Raw genomic sequence first — 12725 nt, 5'->3', positions numbered from 1 at the left:
GAATGGTTCCGCACCCGTTCCGCACAATTGCGGAACTGATGCGGACCCATTATGGGGACGTGTGAATGGACCCTAACTCTACTCACTACAGTGGAGATGCAATATCAGACACAACCCATGGACAGGTGTGGAGCTGTTTCTGAAAGAAAGTCATGTTTTTCTAATCCCAGGGAACCTTTTTAACCAATTCTCACCCAAAGAGTGGTGCTAAGACGTATCCCATCTGCCTTACAGGAGGAAATATCTTCCCCCATAAGTACAGAGAACCATCAAAATCATTTATATACCAGGGGCATATACACCATAAAAAGGCAGACCATGTGGTTGTTAAAGGGTCCCTCAAGACAGGACATCCCGCCCAGGCTGGTCCTGTCCACTTTGATGTTGGGTGTCCAGAACCTTTGTAGGACTCCCCTTTCCAGAAGAACTGCATTATTAGCAAATAAGAGGAAGGGAATCGGCCAAAAGGTCATGGAACGGTGAGGAACAGAAGCAAACACCAGACCTCTCTGCACCATCATGGAGGGCCACGTGGTCCCTCTCACTGTTATATGGGCATGGAAATAAAGAGGAAACTGCAAATGCACGGTTCTCTCTATTCACTGCTATGGAACCTCTGAAAAAAGACGCGCATACTCAGTTATTTTCAGGTGTCCCATAGTGAATAGAGACAGCCTTGCATTCATGACCTCCATTTCTGGCAGTAGGAGAGGGGCTGTTTATTAGATAGGAACGGGTGTCAGAGGTAGGACCCCTCTCGTGATCGGTGGGGGTTCCAGTGGTAGGATCCCCACCGATCTAATAGTTATCCCCTATCTTGTGTATAGGGGTAACCTGAAACAACAGGAGTACCCCTTTAAGTGTCAAGTTACCATTTGCTACTTCTTTATGTAAAAGTGTTGTTTTGTAAAAACCTTCACTGTCCTAGTGCGTACTGTTAGTAACCAACAAACACGATCACTTTTCAAGATGATAGCGCTACAAATCTGAGAATGCAAGCACATAGGGGGTGCATCACCTCCACTTACTTGCCCCACAGCAGTAGCATCTCCTGCATCTCTTACAAGTATTTGACTACAGGGTGGGCCATTTATATGGATACACCTTAATAAAATGGGAATGGGTGGTGATATTAACTTCCTGTTTGTGGCACATTAGTATATGTGAGGGGTAGTATATGTGAGGGGGGAAACTTTTCAAGATGGGTGGTGACCATGGCGGCCATTTTGAAGTCGGCCATTTTGAATCCAACTTTTGTTTTTTCAATAGGAAAAGGGTCACGTGACACATCAAACTTGACACATAAGTTTCTGACCACTTATAAAATGTGTTCAATGTGCTGCCCATTGTGTTGGATTGTCAATGCAACCCTCTTCTCCCACTCTTCACACACTGATAGCAACACCGCAGGAGAAATGCTAGCACAGGCTTCCAGTATCCGTAGTTGCAGGTGCTGCACATCTCGTATCTTCACAGCATAGACAATTGCCTTCAGATGACCCCAAAGATAAAAGTCTAAGGGGGTCAGATCGGGAGACCTTGGGGGCCATTCAACTGGCCCACGACGACCAATCCACTTTCCAGGAAACTGTTCATCTAGGAATGCTCGGACCTGACACCCATAATGTGGTGGTGCACCATTTTGCTGGAAAAACTCAGGGAACGTGCCAGCTTCAGTGCATAAAGAGGGAAACACATCATCAGTGTGTGAAGAGTGGGAGAAGAGGGTTGCATTGACAATCCAACACAATGGGCAGCACATTGAACACATTTTATAAGTGGTCAGAAACTTGTAAATAACTAATGAAAGAATAAAGTTACGTTAAAACCAAGCACACCATTGTTTTTCTTGTGAAATTCCCAATAAGTTTGATGTGTCAAAAAACAAAATGAAAAAACAAAAGTTGGATTCAAAATGTCCGACTTCAAAATGGCCGCCATGGTCACCACCCATCTTGAAAAGTTTCCCCCCTCACATATACTAATGTGCCACAAACAGGAAGTTAATATCACCAACTATTCCCATTTTATTAAGGTGTATCCATATAAATGGCCCACCCTGTATTTTGTCCAGCACCTGCACAAGACCGTATATATTTCCAGAATCTCCTAGAATAAATGAGTCCTTCTACACTCCTAGCAGTGCAAACAGGTCTAAAGGCGTCAAGCAGAAGATCAGGATCTGAAGATGAGATGACATGCGTAAGCTAAGCTTCTCAGAGGATACTTTCTGGTTGTGGAAGAGAACAAGAAGGCAGCAGTGAGGAGTCATGATTTGTCTTCTGTTAAAGGGGTTATCCCATGATTACTGTAAAAAATGAAAATCATATAGTACATGACAATCTGTTTCTAACAAATTTAGAACCAGCCCTGTACCTCACATGGATCCAGAGATCTCCCCATTCACTGCTCCAATTGCTCTGCTAGATTTATTTCAAGCTGGCAGCTCAGGGGACATGTCCTTTCTCAGGGGATGTGTCCTTTCTGCTACAGCTGGTGGCAGTTGAAGGATGGAGCTGAACATGCGTTTCAGTCACAGTGAGCAGGACAGAGAAATTAGAAAAAGAGCAAACAGCGGGTGATGCTATACAGATAGATTTAAAGGGGTTGTCTCATCATAGACAATGGGGGCATATCGCTAGGATATGCCCCCATTGTCTTATAGGTGCGGGTCCCACCACTGGGACCCGCACCTATATAGAGAACAGAGCCTCGAAAGTGAAGGAGGGCACACTGCGCATGTGCAGCCGCCCTCCATTCATTTTCTTTAGGGCCGGCGAAAATAGCCAAGCCCTGGCTCGGCTATTTCCATCAAGCCCATAGAAGTGAATGGGAGCGGTGGCCGGTCATGCGCGGTGCACTCCCATTCACTTCTATGGGGAGACGGCATGGCGGTTGCCTAGCAATATGCACCCATTGTCTATGATGAGACAACCCATTTAAATAAATAACTCAGTGGCTATGCGAAATGTTTAATTACTTGCAATTACAAAAGAATTCAGATCCAGGTGCTGGTTTGAAAGCTATAGAATATTTTTCGTGGGACATCCCCTTTAAGACATCAGCACAAGCGACTGGTTCTGAAATCACCTCCAAATGAGGTTGTCTTCTGCTGGACCTTTGGGACCCATTTCTTTAATGTAATGTAGCTTGGGCCAAACAGAGGATCCTCTGGTGGGCCAGTCTGACCCTGGTTGTTGGGGGTACTGTGGGTGTCATAATCTGGGCACTTTTAATAGCACTGTTATGGGGGCACTATGCTTAGTATTAGGCTAGTGCTTTATGGGGTGCGGTGGACAACGTCGGACTGAAGTCCCTTGGGTCCACCAGAGGAAATTATTTGAGGCCCCAGCCTCTGTGAATATAGGACCTTAAGGGCCCTGTTTTATTAGGGGCCCATTATTGTCAGAGCATTAGCCCACCCGAGAATCCTCTGGTACTCTGATGGGCCAGTCCGACCACGGCTGTGGATGATATTATGAAAGCAAATTAGCAACAGTATCTGTCACGGCCTATGGTGTACGCTGTGACAACGTTGCCACACTTGCGGTTGCCCGCGGCAACGTTTTGCTGTGAGAGCATGCGGTGGCAGTGTCTCGGCCTTCTGGGTGATTGCCGTGATATGTTTGCCACACATGCTGTTGCCGGTGGTTATGTGGTTTAGTTTGCTTGTGTGTGCACTTCCCCTTTTAGTTGTAGCCTCCCTCTGTCTGCTGCTGTAAGGGTTAACTCCCTGACTGGGTGTGGTCACATGGCTTATATCTTCTGTGGTTTCCTGGCTGGAGTCAGTTGTACTTCAGCTGTTGTTGGTGCTGGAGCTCTGCTCCAATCCAGGGTGTTCCATCTGTCCAGTGAGGACCACTCTTGTGGTCATCAATGTTATCCTGGTGTCTCCTTCCCTTCCTGTCTTTATTTGTATGGAGTGGGTTATGTTCAGGGTGTTTGTATGTCTAGTTTGGTGTTACATGTCTGGTGGTGTTTGGTGTCCAGCATGTTTACTAGATATTCCCCTGTCTCATGGGGACAGCTATGGGTGTCCTGGGTTCCTGTGTGGTTTGTGCTGTGTCCTTTAATGTTGGTGTGGACAGCAGCACTAGTGCACGGGTTCCAGTCGTTGTGGCAGGTAAGTGTGTTATTTGTTTTGCTTACCTTCCATCTCCTTATGCTGTATGTGTTTCCCTTTCCCTGCTTCTAGGCTTTAGAGACTACTGTCCCTCCGTGTTTTGGATGAACAGGTCGTCTCTCCCCTGCTCATAAGTGAGGGATTTCCAGGGTGACTCAGGATATTAGGTATCCAGGGTATGAGCCGTCCCACCATCAGGGTCCGCTCATACAGTTGGGAGTTAGGGAGATAATTAGGGATGCAATAGGAGGTGACCTGATCCCGGCATCCTGGCCTAGTTGCTACTATTATCCTTCTTACATTGTATGATGGGGGTTTCCCCCACTCCCCACCGTGACAGTATCATTATGGAAATTCTAAGGACGTTGTTTTGTAGGCAGCGTGGACGTCACGATGGGGATATTGCTTCTGTTATGTGGCCAGCGATGCTACGGGGCAGTGTCACCTGTAGAAGGACATTACTGGACAGAAAAAAACCTCATCCAACCTCTGCCTCAAAGAGCGCGCCTGATCTGTAAATATTCATCACAACCCTCATCAGATGGCGGCTATTTCATAGTGACAGAACTGATCCCGCTTTTAGTAGACCGGTATATTTCATTACTCCTCATACCATAAGTGTAACATTGCCACATATCGCCATGATTGATACATTTAGATGACTCATAGATCTGCAAAATCTGGCCGTCTAATTGAATCCTGAGAAGATATTTTGTACTTGTTCTCCTCTTGAAAGCAAATTTACCAATAAATAACTGAATCAGAAAAATCGACAGCAGAAAATTGGACAATCTCGTATGACAATTTCCAACAATCCGCAGTAAACGGTTATTGATATAATGATGACGGGGGCTTCAGACCTTCTCAAAACATTGCAATTTATGACAGTAGTAAACTCTTCATATTGCATTTTTTCCCCTATGGATGGACTGAGCAGATATTTATGACTATACCATTTATGCTATGTGCCCATGAAGAAATTTTGCTATCCTCTCTGCTGATCAGATGGAGGACATATACAGCAATTCATCTTCCTGGAAGGTGGTCACAAATTCTTGTGGCAGATATTAAGCTGGTCATACATGACAGGAAAGAGACAGTGAGCATTCATTTAAAGGGGTTGTCCAGGTTTAATGCTCTTCTTCACCCAGGCAGCCTCTGACATGAGCATCACAGCATTTCATTCTCCGATCCTCTCTCTTGCCCTGCACTGTATTGCGCAGAGCAAAGGGTTTTTTTTGTTAACATTTTTACACTGCTAGGCTGAGGCTTCCGCCTAGCAGTGTTTCTGGTGATGTCACCGGCACTTCTGGGCAGGCTTTAGTGCTGTCCTAGCCATTTTACAGGCTAAGGCAGCGCTAAAGCCCGCCCATTAGTGTCGGTATGTCCCTGGGCTCACAGCTGGGCGGAAGCCTCCGTCTAGCTTACGCGTGGAAAGCGCGGTATGTCACCAGATCTTCAGAAAAAAAACATTACCCTGAGCAATTCAGCGCAGGGCAAAGGAGAGCATCTGAGCATGAAATACTCTGTTGCTCATGTCAGAGGGGCTGAGTAGGGGAAGAAGAGGATATGTCCAGGTTCAGCTCTTACCCCGGACATCCCCTTTAATGGGCTTTTGAAATGTAGTTTATGTTGCAAAAATTTTACAGTTGTGAGATATTCTCATTACTTCTCTATAATGGCGCCCTCTGGTGTTTAAACGGTATAGTAAAGTGCACATCCAACTACTGAGGTGGTCACACATGCTCAGTTCCATCCTTTCACTGCCAATCGCCACATCTACTGTTAGAACCTGTAACAGTTACAGGAAGAGAGCTGCAGCAGAAAGGAAGAAAGGACACGCTCTCTGAGTTATGATAGGTAGAGTGCTGCAGCAGAAAGAACATACTCCTTGAGCTGTGATAGGGAGAGAGCTGCAAAAGAATGGACATGGCCCCTGAACTGTGATAGCGATAGAGCTGTAGCAGAAAGGACATGCCCTGTGAGCTATGCTAAGGAGAGAGCTGCAGCAGAAAGAACATGAAGCCTGAGCTGTGACAGGGAGAGAGCTGCAGCAGAAAGGACATGTCCCCTGAGCTGTGATAGGAAGTGTGCTGCAGCAAGAAGGACATCCCCGAACAGTGATAGGGAGAGAGCTGCAGCAGAAAGGACATGTCCCCTGAGCTGTGATAGGAAGTGTGCTGCAGCAAGAAGGACATCCCCGAACAGTGATAGGGAGAGAGCTGCAGCAAAAAGGGCATGACCACTGAGAAAAAACATGCCCCCTGAGCTACCAGTTTGAAATAATTGTAGCAGACCAATTGTAGCAATGGTTGAGGAGATCTCTGGACCCCTTTGAGGTACAGGGCTGGTTCTAGCTTTTTTAGAAAAAGATTGTCATGTACTATATGATGTACGATTTTCATTTTTTTACATCAATCATGGGATAACCCCCTTTAAAGAGATTTTCTCAAAAGAAAATTCTGTGATAAACCAGGCACAATGCCGTTGTAGGATTTGAGTGGCTGAATGTAACAATACCTTCCATTTTACAATTTGTTGCATTGTTCTGGAAAGAAAGTACTATTAATCCATATGCAAAGGGACAGTTAAGTGCACTGAAGGCGGGCCCAACCAACCTGTGCACCCTTATTCCTCCTGATTCATCCACCAACTCCTCCCTCTCCCTTTTGATTGACTGAATCAGGGAAGATGACTATGCAGGACCCTGGTGCTGAACTACAGGTATACAACTTCGTCCACTGTGTCCTGGACGTAACTGGTAACTGCAGTGTTGCTCTTATTAAAAGGGTTGTCCAAAGCTGTAACCTACGATGCCCGGGCCCCTCATACAGACAATACTTACCTGGTCCCCGATGCCAGTGTCCTCCCGGATCCCTCCACAGCCATCACTGCATCTTCCCATCCCATCATAGTAAAATAGGGCTGGAGGGGTTAAAAAAAAAAAAATATATTCACTTGTTCGCGCAGCCGGCATCTCTTCTGTGTTCTTTCTTCAGGACCTGGGTAAAGGACCTGTAGTGACGTCACTGCACTCATCACATGGTCCATCACATGATCCATCACCATGGTGATGGATCATGTGAATGACCATGTGATGAGCGTAGTGATGTCATCAAAGGTCCTTTACCCAGGTCCTGAAGAAAGAACACAGAAGAGATGCCGGCTGCGCGAACAAGTGGATTAAGGTAAGTTAAAATATTTTTATATATATTTTTTTTTAACCCCTCCAGCCCTATTTTACTATACATTCTGTATTAAGAATGCTATTATTTTCCCTTATAACCATCTTATAAGGGAAAATAATACAATCTACACAACCTTGAACCCAAACCTGAACTTCTGTGAAGAAGTTCGGGTCTGGGTAACACATTCAGTTTTTTATCACGCGCGTGCAAAACGCATTGCACCTGCGCGATAAAAACTGAACAACGGAACACAATCGCAGTCAAAACTGACTGCAATTGGGCACCTACTCGCGCGGGTTTGCCGCAATGCACTGGGACGCATCCGGACCTAATCCGGACACGCTCGTCTGCAAGGGGCCTAAGGCCTCTTTCACACGGCGTCAGTTTTTTTGCCCGGATAAGAGCCGGGTGCGTTGCGGGAAAATGCGCGATTTTCCCGCGCGAGTGCAAAACATTGTCATGCGTTGCACTCGCGTGAGAAAAATCGCGCATGTTTGGTACCCAAACCCGAACTTCTTCACAGAAGTTCGGGCTTGGGATTGATGTTCTGAAGATTGTATTATTTTCCCTTATAACATGGTTATAAGGGAAAATAATAGCATTCTGAATACAGAATGAATAGTAAACCAGCGCTAGAGGGGTTAAAAAAAAATAAAAAAAAATTTAACTCACCGTAGTCCACTTGATCATGAAGCCCGGCATCTCCTTGTGTCTCCTTTGCACTGAACAGGACCTGGGTTGAGCTGCTCCATTAAATACCGGTTAAGGACCTTCGATGACGTCACTCCGGTCATCACATGGTCTTTTACCATGGTGAATCACCATGGTAAAAGATCATGTGACGTACCATGTGATGACCGGAGTGACGTCATCGAAGGTCCTTAACCAGTATTTAATGGAGCAGCTCACCCCAGGTCCTGTTCAGCGCAGAGGAGACACAAGGAGATGCCGGGCTTCGTGATCAAGTGGACTAAGGTGAGTTAAAAAAAATTTAATTTTTTTTTAACCCCTCTAGCGCTGGTTTACTATGCATTCTGTATTCAGAATTCTATTATTTTCCCTTATAACCATGATAACCATCACATGATCTTTTACCATGGTGATGGACCATGTGATGACTGGAGTGACGTCACCACAGGTCCTGTTCCTCCACACAGCACAGAAGACAGACAGAAGGAGATGCCGGACTGCGCGATCAAGTGGATTAAGGTGAGTTAAAAAAAAAAATTTTAACCCCTCCAGCGCTATTGTACTATGCATTCTGTATTCAGAATGCTATTATTTTCCCTTATAACCATGTTATAAGGGAAAATAATAATGATCGGGTCTCCATCCCGATCGTCTCCTAGCAACCGTGCATGCAAATCGCACGGCATCCGTACTTGCTTGCGGATGCCATCCGATTTTCACACACCCCATTTACTTCTATGGGGCCTGCGTCACGTCAAAATCAGACAATATAGAGCATGCTGCGATTTCAACTGAACGCACAAGTGATGCGTTAAAAACAACGCTCATGTGCACAGCCCCATAGAAATGAATGGGTCAGGATTTAGTGCGGGTGCCATACGTTCGCTGCACGGATCGCACCCGCACGGAAAACTCGCCCGTGTGAAAGGGGCCTAAGGATCTTGACTCCCATTATCCAATTCAAATCAGACATCAGCAGCCACTTTCCCCAACCAAAATTAGTGGAGAAATGTTTGCTGCTGGCATGGATCATGGAGGAATGCCTTCATGCTCTACACCGGTGTTCAGGTGCACCATTTTGCCACTTTTCACTAAAGTGGTGGATGGGCTGTGGCCATTAGGGAATGGGGCTTTGAAGCCTAAGGGTACGGCCACACAATCAAGTTTTCTGATGTGGTTTTGGAAGCCAAAACCAGGAATAAATTCAAGGAGAAGTTGATTTCGGCTTCGAAAACTGCATCGGGAAACCTGATCGTGTGGCCGTACTTTTCTTTTACTTTCTTACTTTATGACCTTATACTTTACTTACAATACCTGTGCCAGAAAACCGGAGTAAATCACACCAGAAATCTACGCCAGCTCTTTGCAGGCATATATTTCATTTTCTGGCACACTGACTTCCCGAGGTACACCAACATCATTAAGAGACTTGCGCCTCTTTATAATTTGGGTACATCTTACACCAGTGTATTCATTTTTTTTGTTAAGACTGCTGAAGAACCATCCATCTTAATAAATCTCCCCTCCGCTCTCCACGTGTGATTATAAATTCCTGGGCTTGTGACTTGCCTCTGGATCGGTGTGTGTTGACAGCAGGAGACAAATATGTCCAGCACATGGGATAAAAGCAGTTCCGGCTTTATTGAGAAATCCATTCAAATATCCAGACCCAGGAGGTCTCAGAACTGCTCCCACGTGCGCCATCCACACTCTTAACCATGGCATGCGGTATGTATACTGGTCAACTTTTGCAAAGTAGATTCCAGGAGAATGTAGGGTGGAGCACAGAAATTGTGGCACCCGGCAGAGTTACAGCTCTTACAGGAGCCTGGAAGATATCTCCTTTTTTCCAGGAGCCTTCTGAAAATTTTTAAAGAAACATAGTACATAGTGACCAATAAAAACACGTAAAGGGGTTTTATGGAATCTAGATATTGATGGCCCAGGATAGGACATTGATATCAAATCGATGGAGTCTGACATGTGGCGACACCAGTTTTGGGCAGCCGTGAGCAATGGAAAAACAGTGGACGGAGTCAAAAGCAGAGGGCTCTGTCCACTGTGTAGCGGCCGTACCAGGGTACTGCAGCTCAGCTGCCAATCAAGAGGACCTTCAGTTCATGCAATAATCATGATGCCAATCCAAGTTGTAAGCTGCTTCCAGGGTTGTCCATCGTCAAGAAATTTCTGGACTGTCCGTAAAAATAGGTGACTTTTTTCATATGTCCGTGAAAAAAAATAGATGTGACAGATTTTTTTCAGGCTGGTGGTACTTGACTTATTTTAGTGGTAATTATCATAATTTCACAGCTCACAGTAAATGCCGGTAATGAGTTCTTATCAGTAAATTGAGCTATAGACACCTATCACTTATAATCTTTATCCTTCACTATCGTTTTCCTATTTGTCCATAAAAATGTTGGCTGTCCATGATTTGGGGATAAGTTGTCCAGAAAAAAGAAAAATTCTGGTTGGCAACCCTGTTCGCTTCTACTCGTATCTACTGTGTAGTTTCCCCTTCCCTTCATGGACAGGGTCCTCTGCCCCTTTGTTTCAGTCTGTCAATCAATCCATGCTTAATGTACTTGTTTGTGCTTTACATTATGTACGTTATCTTTATGTTTTTGCGATGTTCCTATGTCCAAAGCTGTAGGATGGGGGAAAATCTATACTGGCCCTCACTCACCAAGCAATATGATGGAAGGGAACAATCAGTCATCTGATTAGAAGCTAAGGGCTCATGCACACGACCGTATGGCAGCTGTGCCCGTGCTGCGGACAGCAAATTGTTGGCTGGCGTTTTGCTTGAATGGGTCCGCAATCCATAATAATCTTTCTGTTCTGCAAAAAAGTAGAACATGTTCTATTTTTTGCCAGTACCCCCTGCAGTGCCCTCCGTAGTGCTTCCGTGGGCTTCCGTTCTTGGCCTCCAATCCGCATCACGCCGTATGTTCCGGACTGCAGACCCATTCGGTCGTGTGCATGAGCCCTAACACCAATACTATGAAGCAGTTTTATATATACTGAGCTGCGCCCCTACAGGTACTATGTGGTATTACAACCTGTCTATACTAGTTACAGAGACCATTCAGTAAACATGTGCATGAAGCCTTAGAGAAGATATATTACACAAACGCTAGCCATGGTTCGTCTGCTGACTACACGCCCTTGTTTTGCTCAAAGTGGATGTTGTTGGAAGTTTTTGGAACATACAACATGTCACACAGGACTTACCACAAGAGAGTAACACACTTTGAAGCCGGGCTTAGCCACAAAGTGATCATCTGATTTGAACGTGATCTTCACTTGATTCTTTTTGGATGTCAGTCTTGGAGGAACGTCTTTATGTCCACACCATCGGCCACGTATGACTGTGCTGGTTTCTGAAGCTTCTTCCACTTCCACAAAATCATACCTGGATGTCAAAAGGAACGTGTGAATTCGATTCTATGTAAATAGTGAAATAATTTCTCTCAGGTTTACATAGCAGTTCAGAACGTGGCCTCTTTTCTTACCAACTACCACTGTTAGACAACTGTCCAGTTTATTACCATATGTAAGCATCCAAAGGGTGAGGTTATTGATGGTAAGTATGTGTCACTGAGGCTGCTGCTCTCAGTGATGTAAATCCCGGAGGTAAATGGCAACCAGTGATGTTAGATTGCTGAGTTTGTGGTAGCTGGAATTTGGGTCCGGGATTTAGGAGTGACTGAAGAGTTTGGGTGGGAAGGTCACTCCCATACTCCATCTCCTGTGTTACCACCTCACCCAGCTGGAAGCTAATTTAAAAGACTCACTGTCAGTGTGTGGTTGGTGTTGGTCTGCAGAGGACTTAGGAGCATTCATCTCCACAGTGTTCCTGAGAAGGGAAAAGACAAGATTCTGCAGAAAGGTGACTCCTGTATTTTTGCCTGTGTAAAATTTGAACTGTTATATGACACATGAGGGCTGAAGATAAGTGCTTTATGTGACTGAACTTTGATGGGCTGAAGCCAAGCCATCCTGTTGGAACAAATTTGAGTTGTGTTTTTTCCAATAAAACCCTTATGTTGCATCCAATCCTGCCGACTGCCTACCATTTGTACAGCTAACCTCCACACATCTTAAAAGGACACTACCATCAAATTTTTTTGCAGTTAAAGGAGCTGTCTCACTTCAGCAAATTACATTTATCATGTAGAGAAAGTTAATACCAGGCACTTACTAATGTATGGTGATTGTCCTTTGCTGGCTTCATTCATTTTTCCATCACATCATACATTGCTCGTATCCAGGGGTTATGGCCACTGCTGCAGCACAGATATGGGGTGACCAGAATGGGAGCTGCTGAACATGCGTACCTATTGTGCTCCCACAGTCCAGGCCACAAGAAAGGCTGATGCTTTTTCTTATAGTGCGCAAGCACGACCACCGCTGCTGGATTGCAGTGTGGTCATAACCATGGAAACGAGTAGAGTACATGTAAAACGTGATTGAAAAATTAAATGTACAAACTGACCATTAATTCCCAACATTGAGGCACATCATGAAGAGAAATACCATAGTCCCAGAAAACCCAAAAAAGTACTCCTCATTGCAACAGTTTCTTGCTCCTGTCTCTGCTGTACCGACAAGTGATAACGTGCTGCATACATACACATGACCATTGCTGACCGATCAATGGCCTCAGAGGTGACATGTGTAGGGATGGCACGTGACTGCTTAGGTCATAAACATCATTGCTG

The 12725-nt window shown here is 45.2% G+C and overlaps 1 protein-coding gene across 1 annotated transcript in view; it reads right to left on the bottom strand.

The window, feature by feature from the left end:
• PDGFD (platelet derived growth factor D) overlaps positions 1–12725 on the bottom strand; it is a 183628-nt gene that overhangs the window by 93939 nt on the left and 76964 nt on the right. Inside the window, exon 3 of the mRNA XM_044284926.1 lies at positions 11236–11416. Within this exon, the coding sequence (XP_044140861.1) occupies positions 11236–11416 (181 nt within the window). The remainder of the gene's footprint in view (positions 1–11235; positions 11417–12725) is intronic.

The sequence above is a fragment of the Bufo gargarizans genome, chromosome 3 (genome assembly GCF_014858855.1).
Source record: "Bufo gargarizans isolate SCDJY-AF-19 chromosome 3, ASM1485885v1, whole genome shotgun sequence".
Lineage (NCBI taxonomy): Eukaryota > Metazoa > Chordata > Amphibia > Anura > Bufonidae > Bufo > Bufo gargarizans.
The sequence above is the reverse complement of the archived record's forward strand: the minus strand, read 5'-3'. Positions and strand labels throughout refer to the sequence as shown.